Source organism: Acomys minous, assembly GCF_964271855.1.
Source record: "Acomys minous genome assembly, chromosome: 16".
Classification (NCBI taxonomy): Eukaryota; Metazoa; Chordata; class Mammalia; order Rodentia; family Muridae; genus Acomys; species Acomys minous.
In genome coordinates, this window is record NC_140498.1 from 97221431 (window position 1) to 97239768 (window position 18338).

An 18338-nucleotide genomic window follows, 5' to 3' on the forward strand; every position below is an offset into this window, starting at 1 on the left:
CAGGCAGGAAGGCCCAGAGCCTGTCAGAACCCTGGCAGCAGGGACGTGCCGGGATCCGGGGGTGGCCAGCCGACACTGGGATACAGACAACGATGGAGTAACCCGCACTGCATGGGTCAAAATGCACTTCAAGTGTGCTTTCACTGAAGGCTAATGGCAACCACACACACACACACACACACACACACACACACACACACATACACACACACACACACTATGCATACATACCATACACACAGACACATTACATACACGCCATATCCCCACCCACCCCCGCCTACACACACCACCCATATATACACATCACACACACACTACACAAACACACAAATTCACTACCCTGAGTATCACAGGCAGCAGCACTGTGGGGGACTGAGTATCCCAGGCAGCAGCACTGCGGGGGACTGAGTATCACAGGCAGCAGCACTGTGGGGAACTGATTATCACAGGCAGCAGCACTGCAGGGGACTGAGTATCCCAGGCAGCAGCACTGTGGGGGACTGATTATTACAGGCAGCAGCACTGCGGGGGACTGAGTATCATAGGCAGCAGCACTGCGGGGGACTGAGTATCACAGGCAGCAGCACTGCGGGGAACTGATTATTATAGGCAGCAGCACTGCAGGGGACTGATTATTACAGGCAGCAGCACTGCAGGGGACTGAGTATCACAGGCAGCAGCACTGCAGGGGACTGAGTATCACAGGCAGCAGCACTGCGAGGGACTGAGTATCACAGGCAGCAGCACCGTAGGGTAACTCAGGTACTACTGTGCTCTGAGTCTTTAGACACAGTTAAACGCAGCCGTCTCCTCCTCCACTGTACCCCCATACAACCTCATGCCCTACTGCACTTGGGGTTCTGGTTTCAGCTAAACAGCCTGGCTGTCTTAGTTGTGACCTGCATGGGTCAGGTGGCACTTGTCTCTGTGCCTGACTCACTTCATTGACAGAATGTGGTGTATGACAGGACTTTTTTTTTTTTCCAAGACAAGGTTTCTCTGTGTAGTCCTCGCTATCCTGGATTCACTCTGTAGACCAGGCTGGCCTTGAACTCACAGAAATCCACCTGCCTCTGCCTCCTGAGTGCTGGGATTACAGGTGTGCGCCATCAGACCTGCTAAGGATGTCTTTATTTTTAACAGGTGAATAATATTCCACTGCGCGTGCACACCACCTTTCCTTAGGCATCTCCCACCTCTTGTGAACAGGGCTACGATGAACATGGGTGTGCACATGGGTCTTTCAGGTTGTGTTTCCAGTTTCTACAATTTAACTCCTACAAGAGGGATTGCTGCGTTCCATATGTTAGTTACATATGTGTTTAGTCGTCCGAGGGACCCCTGTATTGTTTGCTGCGGCAGTTACACTACTTTTTACTCTCCAATAACCACCACATACGGGCTCCAGCTCCCGTCCTCACTGATGCTGGTTAACTTGTCCGCTAGTTCCCAGGGCGTGAGGCGGCGTCTCGCACGCATTTGGTTTACATTGCTCTAGCAACGCAGGGTGTCTTTTTAATATGGTGGCTGTTGTGTACCTCGTGGAGAAATGTCACTCCCCCTTCTGCCCACTTTGCACTGGGCTGCAGTGTTTTGGTTTATTCTGCATTTGCTGCCCTTTCCCGCTGCAGCTCTTTCCTTTGTTAAACTTGTGCTTCAAGGCCGATGTGGCCTCCTGAGACTTGTTTCCTTCCTCTATCTTCCTGTAGTTTATGACTCGGAGCCTCAGTCAGGTCTCCAACCATCGGGAGTGAGTGTGGCTAAGGTGCCGGCAAGGGCTCAACGTGGGCTGTACACTGGACGGTCCGTGCCTCTGCTGTTCGTCCGCCCGTCCCTGTGCCCGCATCAGCCCGCATCCATCCCGGCAGATTTCGGAACACCCTCAGATAGCATCTCAGACCTATAGAAAAATGAGCCCCTCCTTGCTGGACCCGCCTCTCTGATGTGCCTACCAATGCATTTTAAACTTTCCTTGATTTAAGACTTTCCTGTTCTGTAAAGCTATTAAAAAAAAAAAAGACTTCATGACTCTGCTTCCATGTTGGAACTGGTGTAACCTACACCTGCGTTCCTAGGTCAGACGGCTCCTGAATAAACTATCTCTTGCCCTGTCATATGAGACTGCTTGTGTCAACATCTCTAACCCATGAACATGCGATCTTTCCGTGTGCACATGGCTTTTTTGACTCCTTCCAACATGTTTGCAGCGCTTGCTCGGTTTGCAGATCTTTTCTCGGTTCCATCCAGGCCAGTTGCTCTGATGCGACTGGAGGGTCTCAGCCCACCTCTCCGACAGTTTGCCAAGAGTGCCCGGAAACTGACCTTGCGGCTGGCTGAATCTGTGCTATGTCCCTGCTACCTGCGGACTTCATGGCTCTCGCCCGGGGTCTGTCATCAGTACATCTTTAAGTTTCACTTCCTCCTTTCTCCCTGGTCTGACTTCCCTGCTGAGGGCGGTCAGGACCTTGCGGGGTACAGTAGCAGGAGATGGCATCCTCGTCTTGCTGACTAGCAGGGGTGGCTTGAGCATAAAGCTGGCTGAGGACTCGGCTCGCTCCCAGGAGGACGTGACAACACCAAGGGGCTTCTCTGTTCTCTTTTTTATTTTATTTTATTTTATTTTATCACGAAGGGTGTCTCAAGCCTCGTTTCCACAGCAGCTGGGCTGAGGGTGTGTCTCTAGCCTCCTGTTAACCTGCACTGTATTAATTTTCAGGTTCTGAACCATTCTTGTGTTCTGGAAACCAGTCCCATTTGCCCAGGGCTTGGCATCCTTTCCATGGGCTGTTGAGTTGGTTCGGGTGTTTTCTGTGACGTTTGTAGCCAGAGCGTGAACATCGGTTCATGGTTTCCTTGTAGCATCTGTGTTGTTTTGGTATCTGGATAACTCCAGTTGCTCGGATGCCTTCTCGAGGGGCACTGGTCAACACGGAAATCAACTGCCCTCGGCCTTGCACCTTCTGGAAGATGCTGGTTCGGTCGCCTAACTGCTTACAGATCTGTCCAGATGTTTTATTTCTACTGTAATTCCATGGCAGCCTCTTCGAAACTGAGCTTTACAGCAAGAACCCACACAGTTTACTTGTGGCTTAGAAAGCAGGAAGGGGAGGGGAGGGGAGAGGAGGGGAGGGGAGAGGAGGGGAGAGGAGGGGAGAGGAGGGGAGGGGAGGGGAGGGGAGGGGAGGGAGGGGAGAGGAGGGGAGGGGAGCGGAGGATAACAGGTGATGATCCTTCTGTCTTCAGGCACCTGATCTGAGACAGTACAAGGCCTAAGGTGAAGCCTGGGGTGCAGTGGGGACACCACAGGCTCTGGCGCTGCAGACTAGGGATCCACGGAAGGCGCCTGCTCTGTCTCTGCCCTCTAGACAGGACATGGCCCCGACCATGCTGAAATCAGAGAGGCTATGACTGTCTGCAGACAACTCCCCCTGAGGGAAGGGGTGTCATCTGACCCTCCGCTGAGATTCCTGCCGCCACTGCTAACTGACCCCCAATTGTGTACGATGTGAGATGCTGTCGCATACAGGAGGCGGGAGGTTGCTTGGAGTCGGGGCACCAGGGATGCAGCGTTCATGGGCTGTCATCCATGGCGGGATGGACCCCTTAGGTGACACAACAGACTCCCTGGCTCCCAGGTAGCCTTGCATGTTCTGTCGTGTCCTGTCGCCATGAAGAGACATGTTACTACGCCCTTAGGAAGTCACTGCAGCGCACCCAGATGGAGGTGTTTAGAGCTTTGTGGGATGGAGGAGCTGAGGGGCAGGGGAGGACACAGAGGAGGCTGTGGCAGCTGGGACCCGGGGGCGGGACCTCATCATCTACTCGGGCGGCCACGGTGATGGCTCCAGACTTGTGTATTAGTCTTTGTGTGGCAGCATTACAGGAAGGTTTCTGGGTTTTCTTTTGGATGGCAGAGGGTTTTTGTTTGTGGTTATTTATTCCTAACTTAAAAAAAATAACATATGGCCACTGTAAAAAAGACACACACGATCATGCACAACAACCTGGAAATGATGAAAAGAGTAATAAACACAGCTAACACCCTAGTCCCACCATCCACGTACAGCACATCCCATCTTCGTGTGTGTGTGTGTGTGTGTGTGTGTGTGTGTGTGTGTGTGTGTCTTACATACACACTTCCTTCATTATGAATCTACAGCATACAACCCTGCGCCCTATTTCCCTTGTGTGCTCTGTCCTCCAGGTGGACAGCTTTACAAATCAGCGCTGATTTTACAGAGGAAAAACAGCATGCTACATGACTTTTAACCATCTCCACAGAACTGAGCGGCAACAGTCTCACTGAGACTCTCCTGCAGAACTCGTCAGCATCTCACACTCACAAAACGCAAACACACTGCTAACAGGATCGCTCCAGGCCTGGGGAGGCCCAGAGCCTCAGGTGAGGTCTAAGCTACTGCGGGCAGCCCAACAAAGTGACCACTAAGAGAGGAGCCGCAGCGTGCCAGGCGCTCTGAGGGCTCCACCGCTCAGTGACACAGGGACATCGGAGCTGCTGGGTTAAAGCTCCAGAGACATCATTAGTGGAGAATGTGGGGGAAGCGGTGTCATTCAGCCTCTTGCTTCGAGCGGTACCCCCGGGGCAAGGCGGGGCCCAGTGGGGAGACGCTATCCTTTCTTCCTTTGCATGTGTGGCTTTATCCTGGCATGTGACAACATCGATGACGTGACAAGGATGTTTTCACGTGGGCTGACCTGGGCGTGGTCACTTAGTCACTATCGGAAAAGGGCGCTGAGCTGTTGCTCCCATGCTGGTGTAGAAGGTCCGAGCGGCCAGGCACTTTATACACTGATGTCAAGTTTCAGGCCTTGGTTTGAAGCCTAGACTGACATTCTGAATTTGCCCAAGAAAAGCGTTACCTCTTAAAAAGCGTTCCTCAGCTCAAGGGGGCTGTCTGAGCCAGAACGCTGCTGTACTGAAAATTCTAGAATGTTGGTGTCTTTAAAGAACACAGAAATATCGCTAAGAGTATGTTTTCATTTTAATCCCAGGTGTAGGGGCGTGGGGCTGCTTTGGACTGTCCACAGCAGCTGACTATGACTTGCCTCATGCTCTGGCAGAGGCGTGGTTTTACCAGCTGCAAATAGTTTCTGTGATTGTGAGACGTTTGGAATTCTGGGAACTTTTTCAGAGGGTATAGACATGCCCGGGCCTCAAGAAGCAAGGTTGGTGGCTGGTGGTTGTTCAGGGGCGTTGGCTGTGGATTGTTAGTAGTTGTGCTCAAAGAAATTAGATTCGGGGATCTCTCCCTCCCTCCCTTTCATCCCTTCTCTCCTGTCTAGTGATAGGGGTGAAACTGGGGGTGGGGGGTAAATGTGGGAAAAAGAAGAACCCACAAAGTAGTAAAGATGAGCTACAAACTGCCACCGTGGGCTGGTCCTATGCAAGAGGCCAAAATGAGCATCACACAGACTGACAGGAAGCCCAGGCCCTGGCACCCACCCCGGGCGGCCTCAGGGGCCTCTAAGGCAGCATATGTTCAGGACGCAGTGACCTCAGAAGCATATTTCTTACAGGGTCCTCTGGGGCTCCTGCTGCAGGCTACCCCCGCCCTCCCTGCTCACAAGTTCTTGCCACACCTGTATTTTCATGTGCACGTTCAGTAGGATTTTCATCTTTTTATTGCCCTGCTGCTGACCACAACGTGGTTCGGTGAGCAGCCCGCCTGCCTCTCTGGCATACAGCAGGGACTTACATGGGCGCCTGTTCCAATCCCTGGGGATAAAGACAAGAGCTCAGTGCCCTCCTGTGCACTGTGGGATGAGCCTTGCCGTGGGTTCCCGGTGGGAAGAGCCTTGCTGTGGGCTCTCGTCTGAGTCCTCAGACACTGTTAGAGGCGGCCGCTGCCTGGTCTGCCCTGCTCACGCTCTGTCTGCTCTGCTGACCTGCTCTTCACTGTGTCTCACTTCAAGTGTGCCAGGGAGCAGCCTTGTCCCTTAGCACACGTGCTGCACTGTCTGCAGAGGCAGCTTTGACCACCTCTGCTCTGACCTAGCACCTGGGCATTTATAAGGGCATCCATATAGTATGAAGCCCTGTGCTCACTGCCCACGGCCAGGCCAGCCTGGGGTGCATGGCAACCACAGCGTGCGCACAGGTGATGCCTGTTGACCATCCTTCATAAAAATAGAAGCTGGAGCGTGACATTTTTATATGCTTTGGCTATTTTATCAAAACATAATACTAACTTTGACAGAGCAGGCCTGGCCTGGAAGCCTGGGTCAGGGCGAGTGTGCTGATCCTTGCTCTGACAGAAGCATGGCTGTAAGTAAGTCCTGTCTGGCTTATGTCGCCAACTTTGGGTAGAGAGGAGATCTGGACCAGGTGGCCATTCTGTCCCCGTCTGACCTCGATGCTACATTGTCCAGTGTTTTCTGTCTCTCATGGAAGAGTCCCTCTGTAGGCATAGAGCACCCCAACAAGCACCCCTATGTGGAGCCAGGCCAAGCACCACGAGAGCACAGACACACCCTGAGCTCCATGGCTCCAGAGGTTCTGTCCAGGAGCCAGGCCTGACTGCCATGGGCCAGCCCGTGACTGAGAACTCCGGACAGCCGGTGCTGTGGAGCACGCCCGGCGTATAATACGGCCAGCACTGTCTCCATCGGAGAAGCTGTCACTTGTGAGGTCTGCTGTTGCTCCCTCATGGAAGGAAGGCCACTTGTCCCTCTCCTGAGACTCCAGCCACTTGGTCTCTCTTCCCCAGCAGCTCGCAGTAACCCCGCCCTCCTCTGCACCTGATCTTGGGAGGTGCTGGAGACGTGACACTGTCACCAGCAGTATCCGCTGCTCTCTGGGGATACACACGTATAGAAGACAGGGTGGAAACGCCCATGTGGAGTGTGTAGGGCAGAGAGAGTGGTGCTGGGGGATCAGCCATTCTCTTTAAGTGACCCCTGACCCATGTTCTGTGAGGCCGTCTGATAAACTCCCTGACTCACCAGTCTGGTGGAATACACCTGTCGTAGTGCCCTAGCTGGGTTGAGTGATGTCTTTCAAGCCTCCCTAGGAGAAACTCAACATCTGGCCACCACTGCCTGAGGATTGGGGGCTTGCAAATGCCCCTGGTGGTTTCCTTTTGAAGGAAATATTTGGAAGAAACCAGTTTTCACACACAAGATAGCCCGACATTGTAACCAACCGACACCAATAGCTCCTTCCTTTCACACCCGCCTCTCTCCGCCAGCTCTCTCCACGTCAGCCCCCCAACTTGCAGATCTGTATGGATTCTGTCAGTCAGCTATAGCACAAACTCAGTTTACTGCTTATAGGCGCTTACAGCCTCTGTTCCGGTGAGCGGTCATGCTACCGTCACTGCCACATGCTGCTCAGGGAACCCACGTATCTGAGGGGGTTCTTCCGAGCTCAGGGGAGTGTAATGAAAGGGGAGAGGGGTGTGCTTGCCAGTGACAGTGCTGGGTCCATCCTCCTACCTGGAGTAGTAAGACTCCACCCCCAGGGCCTCCCTGACGCTGGTGATGTGCTGCTCCAGTGCAGAGCTGGTTGCTATGGGCAAGGTTGTGCTGCTGCCGGCTTGGAAATCACTGGAACTTTCCACCGAATTATCACCCAGGTAGTGTTCGTGAAACTTCAGGATTCCTGCAACAAGGTCGACATAGCAATGTCACAATTGGTTGGATAGCGGGTGAGGTCAGGCAAAGGCAGGAGAGGGAGCGTGGGTGCTGTGTGGGTTCCTTGCCAAGCATGCTGGGACCCCGAGGTTTCTGGCTTTCTGAACTGGGGCGGTGCCCGCTCGCAGCTCATACTATCAAGACACGAGCAAGCTTCTGATGGCACATACAGCAGCCGCTCAGTGGGAACTGCTTCCTGTGCACTTCTAGAAGGATGCTCTGGGAGCCCTGCTTCGTGATCAGTCCCTTGAAGAGATATTAAGTCCTGAACAAAACCAGAACAAGCCACCTGGAAACTGTCGCCAAAGACCTTCATGCCATGGAAGCAAATCATAAGTATTTAAAAATAAAACCAAGTGGCCAATGGCCACTAGTGGTTTAAGGGGGTGGGGAGAAAAGATGGCTCCGTGAAATGGAGGCAGCCCACAGTAGCTTCCTGGCATAAGCATAGGCCAGGCCCTCACATGGTAATGAGGTGTGCTGGTCCTCTGATTGGATCAGAGCCCTGGCAAAGGCTTCGGTTTCATTAACAGCAAAGAGAACAAAAAATAAGGGACAAAACCAGCATGTCATTATACACGTCTCATTGTCACATGGACCTGGCCACGCCACCTATCAAACATGTCCCCAGCAATGCAGCCGCTACAGAGAGGCCCTTGACACTCGTCAACTGTCAACCCTGTCCACAGGGGTTGAGCCCCTCTTGGGGGCAGAGATGCAGGCATCATTCATTAGGTCACCAGGAAAACCCAACTAAAAACCCAGCGTGAAGAGGCGAGGGGTAAGAGAGGACGCTGTTTGTGGGAAGCCCCAGTGAGCACGGCTGCTGGGGAGGGAGAGATGGCCGTGCTCGGACACCACGGCCCTGACACAGGTCACGTCAGTCACGTTGTCGCCTTTACTGTGGGCGCAGAGAAGGGCTTGTCACTCCTGCCTGGAGCTGAACTTTTTACAGACATGCAAGAAGCCCAGTTATAAGACCCGATTCTCCAGTCAATAAGCTCTCACTGGACCTGGTACATCGTCCCCGTCGTGGTAAAGCCACCAGCATTTTACTATGCAAAAAATATGGCCCCACGGCCAAGTAATAGTTTTGTTTTCAATGAAACTATTACATCCTGCATGTTTAGTGCTGATTTAATCAAAGAAGAATTTTACTTCTAAAACAGATTTCAACAGGACTAGTTAAAAAAAAAAAAGCTAAATTGACTCTGTTAGACTCAGAAATTCAAGCCTACGACTTACTTATAATCTGTGAGAGTCATCACCACTGTGGTATGCAATGTTAAAAGCGGTCACAATGGTCAAGTCACATGAAGAAAGAGTGTGTGGTGTTTGGCCGTAGCTGATGAACAGCAGCCAGTAAATAGATGGCCACACTAGCCTTTCTCTCAGCCTTCCACGATGGATGTGTCTGTGTCCAGTGGCAAGGGACCACACCCCTTGGGCTATCCACTGCAGCTAAGGTGTTCCTTCATCTGACCTGTGTGATGGCACCCCCTCAGGCCCCTCCCCCCTCAGGGCCCTCCCCCTCAGGCCCCTCCCCCCCTCAGGCCCCTCCCCCACCCCCTCACTTCCTGTGCCTCAGTGGTGCCCTCACCTGCTCCTGGAGCCAGCAGCCAGCTGTAGAGGTAGCCTGCGGCCAGGGAGTAGTACAGCACCAGTCCCCGCTGTGCGTTCACCATCTCCAAGATCTGCTCGATGGTGATGGGGGAGTAGGGGTCGGAGTCCTGTTGTCCCGTCTGTCTTTCCACCAGCAGGTCAGCGAACGCCCTCGTCCTCCCTCTTTCTGCTACTGCCAGGGCTTCGTCATGGTGGCCTAGGAGACAGGGACAGGTGTGCTGGCTCAGGCAGGGCAGCTAAGTGTGCGCCTGATCTGGGGAAGGTTCCTCCCTCATGGCGTTGCTGCCACCGGTACAGCTGAGCGTCCCCTCCACACGGTGCTCCGTCATCCCACGGCTAAAGGGCGGGAGTCTCTGAGCTCCCTGTACATTTTAAGCTGCTTCTCCGCAGGCTTTCCTGCAGCTGCTCTGTCTATATTGTAGCAGCAGCTCCCACAAGCGCCTGTGCGCGCCTGTCACTGCTGCCAGGAAGCTGAAGCGTCAGCGTGAAGCGTGGCAACATGGAGCCACCGGCCCCCAGTGAGGAACCCACGCAGAGGAGCGACTTCAGGATAAACACCAGCATGGGACTGTTGCCAGAGCAGGGGCCAAGGAGACCAAAGGGAGCTCAAGCCACAGCTCCAGTGGCTCTTCAAAGGCGGCTTCACAGCACATGCACACTCATGCATGCACATACATACACAAGCACTCACACATGTACACATGAACTTGCATAGACAGACACTCACACATGCACTTGCACAGACACACACACATGAGCACTCACACATGAGCACACACACACACATGCGAGCACGCACCGTTGTTCAGGCAGCCTTAGGAAGAGGGAGCTTGTGTGGGCGCATGCAAACATCCTTTTCCTCTGTTAAGTTATTAACTGGAACAGCAGGGACAATTTCTGTGCACACTGGAAAATTAGCCCCAAAGCGCTGGACGGATTTAGCAGTGTGATCATAATGGGCAATAAATTACAATCCCAGGCAGGAGCGCATTCTGTTTTCCAAGGGGAGCCCTGAGCCCTAGACGCATGGGGGGGTTGGACAGGTGGCGGAAAAGCCTCAAGTGCCCAACTCGAAGCCTTTTGATAGTTTCCACCAACACTGTGATGTCCCTCTGCACTGCCACCTTGACCGGTTTGGGGCCCTCCTAGGGGACAGCTCTGAGTGTGTCTGGAAGGGGTTTTCTCTGAACACGCGAAGGGGAGCCACCTGGGCGCCAGCTTTCGTGTCTTCTGCTTTATGACTGAGCTGTGATGCGGCCAGCTGCCTCCCCTCTCGCTCTTGCCTTTCCTCCCGTGGTGGACCAAGCCCTAAGACGACCAACACAAATTAAGTGTCTGTCTGTAACTTGCTTTGTCAGGCGTCTTGTCATAGCGACTCACACAAATGTCTTCCTGGAAGTGGCAGGCGATGGACGAGCCAGGAAGGGGACACTGCGCCCACTGAAGCCCCGGGCAGTGTGGATGGACTGTCCTGGCACCCTACAGTTCACAGGCTGGGGGTAGAGGTGGGTAGAGCCCTGCCTGTGTGACACAGCCCAGGGTATGTGCATGGCTAAGGAAACAAGAGGCCAGAATCATCCCAGCCATGGAAGCGAGGCAGAGGGGACACCACCTGGTGCCGGAGCCTGTGGCGGCGGGGACCTTGCTCTTTTTCAGCACTTGAACTGCTCTCCTGCCAATTAAGCCAGCCTCGTCCCTGGGCTCATCCACCTACGTGCAGGGCAGCTGGTGGAGATAGGCCGAGTGTGCTCGCTGGACTCACCAGGGCCCGCACCCGCACCCACTGCCCTGCAGTCGTTGCTGAATAAGGGAGTGACAGTTTAATGGCTGGGCGTGGCTTCATAGCCGCACCTCCAGCCAGTCATCTGAGCCATGTGGACACGTGGGCTTGGTGCGCACACACAGGACAGCAGCTGTTCTCACCTAGGCTGACGAGCACCCGCTGCAAGGCCTGGTAGGATGAGGTCTGCAGGTCGAAGAGAGAGAGCTTGTAGTCCGTGCTCAGCTGTGCCTCATGCCGGATCGTCTCAAACAAGGCCGACGCCCTGTAAAGCTGCAAGGGACAAGCTGTCACCCACCGTCCACAGCAACGCCCAGTGGTTCACAGACGCGAGACAGGTTTTTGTTCACACCTGGGGCACAAACTGAAAGTACTTTTTAAAGGAGTTTAAAGGGTGACTGCCTTGCTGTGGCTCAGCCGCAGTGACGACAGTCTACATGACTATCTCCGACAGATGAGGGAATATGGAAGTCAGAGTTAGGGACTTGTGATCTGAGGGACACCTTAAAAAATCAGTCACCAACACAGACAGGAGCTGGTTTTGATTAAAACAATGATCAGTCACCATTCTTGTCACCAGACAAGAATAACTGTCCCCCTCAGGTCTTGGGTATGCTGACGGGGTACCGCCAGGCTGGGGAATTGGACCGTAGGTAGCCCAGTGTCACAGAGCTGGTCTCACTCACACCGGCACCTTGAGGACCAGACAGCTGACATGTCCCTTGGAGACCCTGTCCCTGCTGCTCCACATTTATATGAGCTGGAAGCACAGAGCCAGCAGCACCCTAGGCCAGAGCAGGGGAAGATGCTCCCGACCCTGCCACCCGCTGCTGTCAGGCTCTGCCAGGACACAGAGTCTGTTGATACAGCTGTCACCATCTTACTGGAGGAGTTTGAGGAATAATTTAGGGAGTGGGAGTCCTTTCAAAACTGTACATTGCTGAGTTGATATCAACTTTGATTCTTATTCATAGGAAATCACAGCAGTAATCCTTTAAGTTGCCTTTAATACTTTAAAAAAGGATTTTTACACAGGCCTGCAGGGAACCATGGAGGCCAGAAGAAGGTGTTAGGTGCCCTGGAGCTGGAGTCACAGGTACTTGTGAGCTGCTGGATGTGGGTGTTGGGAACTGAACTCAAATCCTCTGCAAGGACAGCAAGTGCTCTTACCTGTGTGTGTGTGGGGGGGGGGGGGGGGCAGGGAGGCACATATTCAGCCCACTAAGCACACAGCTTAGCACCCCTAAGGGCACGTCCCAGCATGCTGCAGCACAGACCCAGTGCCAGCACGTGCCCAGGCTGCTCCTCTGGACAGAGGCCTCACTCTGCTCATAGAGGGATCCCCTCTGCCTGGAAGCATGCATCTCTGCTGCACAAAGAGCCAGTGCAACAACACAGTGGTCTTCATCCACTTCCACACTGTGGCAACCGGGACGTACTGTGCGAAGGGAGAGAAGTGGAACCCTGTGCCCTGACTAGAGGCCTGCAAGGACGGGGAGCCCAGTAGCCACACTGGGTCCTGCTCTGACCTCTCTACTGTGGTTCTGTATTACAAGAGTGCACAACTGTGGAGGGACGCCTTGAGTGGATGTGGCAGTTGTCAATAAAGTGCTGTTTAGCCAATCAGTTGGGCAGAAGGACAGCAAGTGGAAGGTGGGGCTTCCAGGAGAGGAGGAGGAGCCAGGGTTGACAGTTGGGAGGACCAGATGGGCGAGGGCTTGGGATACAGCAGGTTATAAGGACATAGGATTAGAGTAGTTTATTTTAGTTTACTAATAGATTGGTAGCAGTTTAGACTCTGCCCTGCATAGTGCTTGCAGCTTTAAATTACACTTCAGTCCCTTTGTGTCAGATACTGGTGTCCTAGGCCAGACAGATACACTAACTGAAACACACAACACAAGAATCTGAGAAATTACTGAGAACTCTGCCCCGTGGGTGAGTGGGCGTCTCGGCAGCTCTTGGGCTATCAGGCTGGGAGTCTGGTGCGTTACCCTAGGAGAAGAGGCTGGTGCCTCTGAGAGTGCCACGCTGCTGAGTCGGCCATAGCCAGTGCTTTGACTCCTGGGTGAGAGCCATGCTTACCTGGTGCTGAGCCTCCTCTAGGTTTCCACTCGCCCAAAGTGAGAGACCAAGACCATGACGGATTTTTGCTTCATCTTCTCTTCGACCTAGTTGTTCAGCTAACCTTAAACCTGAAAGCAGACAGGGAAAGGTAAGGAGAGGGGACCGACTGGTGGCTTTGCTTCAAGCTCATGTAAGGACAGTTACCAGTACAGCTGTAGGGTACGCAGAGCCAGGGCCAGCCCAGCCCTGGGGAGAGGAGGCCAGGTGACTGCTGTTGGCAGGGCAGGCCGAAACAGGAAACCAGAGGACCTCAACCTGGCTGCCCTCGCAGATGCAAAACGCTTAGCTATGCTCATGAAAACGCCTGGCTGATCCATGCATGTTCCTGGAGTCTCTGCCTGGGAAAAGCTTTTTCTGACAGCCAGGTACAAAGGCTAAGACCACTCGCCTTTCTACCTCACCCCCATGGCATCCAGTCAGCACAGGCCAGAGACTTGTGAGGATCTCTTGAAAGCAGAATGGTGTGCACCTGGACTGTGCTCCTGTGACTGGAGCAGCTGACCTGCTCTGTGTCCCCTCTGCTCTTCCTTTAAGCTGGAGTCTGTGATGTGCCTCAGCAGGGTTGCAAAGCAAGTGCTTCTGTGAGCCTGGAGACTTAAATGACTGTCCTCGTTTTTTAATGGTCTTCGCATAGGCACCTGCAGTGCAGGTCACTTGCTCAGGGCAAGCTTCTGAGTTTCAGGGCTTTGTGGGGGCTAAGTCTGACTACCATGGCTCCTCGTACAGGCCACTCTGCCTGTACTCCAGTGTTCTCTGCCCAGAGTGAGAGCCTCTGCAGGAGCCACAGCTCAGCTGTACACACAAGCCAGGGTTTAGCTCTCATCTAAGTCAGGGCAGGAAGCCAGCGCCAGGCACTCTGAGCCCATGTGACTCCTGAGTCAGCAGAGCAGCTGCTGTGAATAGGGACCCTCTGGGTCCTGCCTCTTAATTCAGGATGCATTTCAAAACACGTGACTCAGGGGGCTCAGAAACAGCACTGAGATCAATCATGCCCACTTTTTTTGGGCAATAGAAGAATTGCAAGTAATTCCCATGGAGGACAATAGTTCTTGTGAGGACCAGGATGCTCTGTTGTTCTAACCTTGGAAGGGCCAGCGGCCACACTGACTCTTCAGTGCAGATGACTGCCAAGTCTCAGAAGTATGGTTCTTTGGGCAGCCCCCCGCCCCTTGGAAGACAAACTCTGTGAGAGAAAGCCTTTGCCTGGTTCCTACTGTGTCCCCAGCAAGGAGGGTGTCCACAGGCCACTGGGCAGAGTCACTTGAGCTGCCTCCCAGGAGCCTGCCCACTCCACTCCCTAGGGCCAGCTCTCCTGCACTGTGGCAAAGTCCCTGGGTTGAGTGCACTTCCTTTGCTAGTTTCCAGAGTGAGAAAGAGCTGGACAAAAGTTAGCCAGTGTCACACCACATCATCTGGGATCTGTTCAGACTCAGACCCACACAGGGCCCCACTGCTCAGGGCCCCACTGCTCAGGGCCCCACTGCTCAGGGCCTCACTGCACAAGGTCCCACTGCTCAGGGCCCCACTGCACAGGGCCCCACTGCACAGGGCCCCACTGCACAGGGCCCCACTGCACAAGGTCCCACTGCTCAGGGCCCCACTGCACAAGGTCCCACTGCTCAGGGCCCCACTGCACAGGGTCCCACTGCACAGGGTCCCACTGCACAGGGCCCCACTGCACAAGGTCCCACTGCTCAGGGCCCCACTGCACAAGGTCCCACTGCTCAGGGCCCCACTGCACAGAGTCCCACTGCTCAGGGCCCCATTGCTCAGGGCCCCACTGCACAAGGTCCCACTGCTCAGGGCCCCATTGCTCAGGGCCCCACTGCACAGAGTCCCACTGCTCAGGGCCCCATTGCTCAGGGCCCCACTGCACAAGGTCCCACTGCTCAGGGCCCCACTGCACAGAGTCCCACTGCTCAGGGCCCCACTGCTCAGGGCCCCACTGCTCAGGGCCCCACTGCACAAGGTCCCACTGCTCAGGGCCCTACTGCACAGGGTCCCACTGCTCAGGGCCCCACTGCACAGGGCCCCACTGCACAGGGCCCCACTGCACAAGGTCCCACTGCTCAGGGCCCCACTGCACAGGGCCCCACTGCTCAGGGCCCCACTGCACAGAGTCCCACTGCTCAGGGCCCCACTGCTCAGGGCCCCACTGCACAAGGTCCCACTGCTCAGGGCCCTACTGCACAGGGTCCCACTGCTCAGGGCCCCACTGCACAGGGCCCCACTGCACAGGGCCCCACTGCACAAGGTCCCACTGCTCAGGGCCCCACTGCACAGGGCCCCACTGCTCAGGGCCCCACTGCTCAGGGCCCCACTGCACAAGGTCCCACTGCTCAGGGCCCCACTGCTCAGGGCCCCACTGCACAAGGTCCCACTGCACAAGGTCCCACTGCTCAGGACCCCACTGCTCAGGGCAGGCAGGGGACAGAAGCTGGGATGACTTCCAGCTGAACTGCCCCTCTGCTGTGAGAGTCTGCAGGACACCCTGCTCCGCATGCGGCAGGCACCCTAGCCTGCTCAGCATTCAGTAGAGGCTCCCGTTAGGCCACAAGCTCTTTCCACCAAACACACACCATGTGGAGTCCACAAATAAGAGTTTTTAGGTCTCTATAAGATTAACCACAAGAGACAACAGAAAAGAACTGTGGCGTTTTCCACAAATACAGAATTATGTGACACTGTCCCAGCGCAGCCAGCTGCTGCACAGAAGCAGTATTTCAAAAGGGAGTCAACAATAGCACGCCTGTTGCATGCCGGGTGCTGGGTCTCACACGTCCAACTGAAAGCCACCCCCGGGCGCTGGGTCTCACACGTCCAACTGAAAGCCACCCCTGGGCGCTGGGTCTCACACGTCCAACTGAAAGCCACCCCCGGGCGCTGGGTCTCACACGTCCAACTGAAAGCCACCCCTGGGCGCTGGGTCTCACACGTCCAACTGAAAGCCACCCCCGCGCACTGGGTCTCACACGTCCAACTGAAAGCCACCCCGCGCGCTGGGTCTCACATATCAAATTGAAGCCACCCCCGGGTGCTGGGTCTCTCAATCCAACTGAGAGCCACCCTAGGCACTGGACTGTTAGGAGAATTCAGCAGTGCCAGGGGCCCGTTTCTCACAGGTACCGAGCCCCATCTGCACAGTGGAGCCACAGTGGGGTGGGACAGTGGCTTCGTAGTCAGGACTTCCTCACTAGGTGTGTGCTGCTGTGCAGAGCCACTGCCAGCCTCCAGCTATTCTTATCCTCTTGCTGCCCACTCTAGGCACACCCCCTGGTGCTTGAGACCAACAGGGTACAGCTACCCCAACCCTGCACTGTCTGTGAGGTCAGCAGCAACTCCAGTTGGGGGCTGAGCCTGCTGTGCAATGAAATGTCCTAACAGTCAGGGTCAAACCACTACACTCCTCCAGGCTGTGGTCACACAGCTGCAGAAGTGGAGATAAAGGAGCAGGGTTCGGACTGGGGTTCAGCTCAGTGGTAGGAATAGTGTGTGGCGTGTGCTAACACGTGACCCCCACCTCTGTCAAATAAAAAGGCAGTAAACCAGGCACATCTGAGCTTTGCTGTGAGAACTAAGATCTGGCCAAAGGAACTGCAGGCGGAAGCCCCCACAAAGGTGTCACTGCCTGACAGCTGGAGCTAAGCCCTTCACTAGCAAGTACACTCCCTCCCTCCCCCCACAGTGACCCTGTGCGCCTCTGAGGGTAACCCCTTTGCTGTGAGATCCCCGCTCATGAAGGAAGCACATGTGTGAGGCCCCATCGCCTCAGGCAACTGACTGAAGTGCCCAACATCCAGGCCTGCTGCCTGATGTCAGTTTGTGCAAACAGCAGGAAGAGCCTGGCCAGACCCCAGGTAGACACGATGGGCTGGCAGCTGCCCCGCCTGAGCTGAGAACTGTAGGCAGTGATGCTTAGGTGCCTTCTGGAAGGTCGCTATGGCTTGGGGAAGTTGGACTTGTTTCTGTGGCAGACCCTCATGATTTTATACCCTCACATCTTAAGGATTCAATCGGTGAGGGTGTGTCATGTGTCTAGTCGCTGCCCTGCAAGCAAGCGGTTATCAGCTGTTCGGCCAGCGGGCTACGGGCAGGTTCCAAATCTGAGATAGGGAGGGAGGCAGTTGGGGTCCAGAGAGCTGGCGCAGGAAAGAGGAACACCTGGCGGGCACAGCGTGGCCCAAGAGACCCTTGCTCTAGCAGTGGCTGTGTCTCCCCTCGTAGCGCCTTCTGCCTACCTTCCTGTAGGTACATGACTGCCTGGGAGTAGTTCTGCAGGGCGTGGTGAGTCCTGCCCAGGCTGCTGTAGGACGCTGTCTTGGCCACCAGGTCATTCATCTGCGCCGCGATGCTGAGGTGCTGCTCTTGATAGACCACGGCCCTCTCGAAGGTGCCCAGGGACTCGTAGGTCAGGCCCAGGTTCCCGTAGGCCCGGCCCTGGCACGTGGGGTTGTCTGTCTCCTCGGCGATCTGCAGGTCCAGCTGGTGGTACTGCAGGGCTGTATCGTACTCCCCCATTTGCTGGTAGACGCCGCCCAGGCCGCAGGCCGCGTCGCTCTCCAAGGCGCGGTCCTTCATGTCCCTGGCGATGTTCAGCTGGCGCTCAAGGCAGGAAATGGCCTGTTCATAGTTGCCCAGTTGGCTGTGGAGACTTCCCAGCTCTCCGTAGGCCTGAGCTTTATTGGAGGCCTCCCCGAGCTCGTGAGCCACCACAAGCCTCTTCTCGAAGCACACAAGGGCCTGCTGCAGGCTCCCCGTCGCCCTGCAGGGAGGCAGACAGAGAAGCAAGGAGATCATTTCGTGCAGGTGCAGACATGCTAAAGCCCCTGAGGAAATGAAGAGCATTCGTCACTGTCACTTACTGTGGGAGCTCTTAACTCCTTCCCTGGCTAAAATCTATCATGTGCCCTTAGAGTGAGATGCGGAGGAATTTCATAATCTGGAAAGCGATTCAAAAGTCATCCCTTAGTGACCTTCCCCGAGAGCCTGCAAGTCAGCGGGATGCACAGCCCCCCCCACCCCCCGGGAAACATAAAATATATTAATAGGCGCAGTGATAGCAAGGTCCGGGCCTGGGCCTCCCAGTTTCCACCACTGCTCAGACGGCGCTTTTGAAATCACTTTCCAAGAGCTGTAAATCGCTCGCCCTGAG

At 55.0% G+C, this 18338-nt stretch overlaps 1 protein-coding gene across 5 annotated transcripts in view; it reads right to left on the reverse strand.

Moving 5' to 3' along the window:
* The window catches only part of TTC28 (tetratricopeptide repeat domain 28), a 440803-nt gene that overhangs the window by 47409 nt on the left and 375056 nt on the right, over positions 1–18338 (reverse strand). For all 5 annotated transcript variants that reach the window (XM_084764313.1, XM_084764312.1, XM_084764311.1 and 2 more), the window contains 5 exons: positions 17425–17948; positions 13145–13254; positions 11203–11332; positions 9257–9475; positions 7459–7624 (listed from right to left, as the gene is read on the reverse strand). In XM_084764313.1, the coding sequence (XP_084620439.1) occupies positions 7459–7624; positions 9257–9475; positions 11203–11332; positions 13145–13254; positions 17425–17948 (1149 nt within the window). The remainder of the gene's footprint in view (positions 1–7458; positions 7625–9256; positions 9476–11202; positions 11333–13144; positions 13255–17424; positions 17949–18338) is intronic.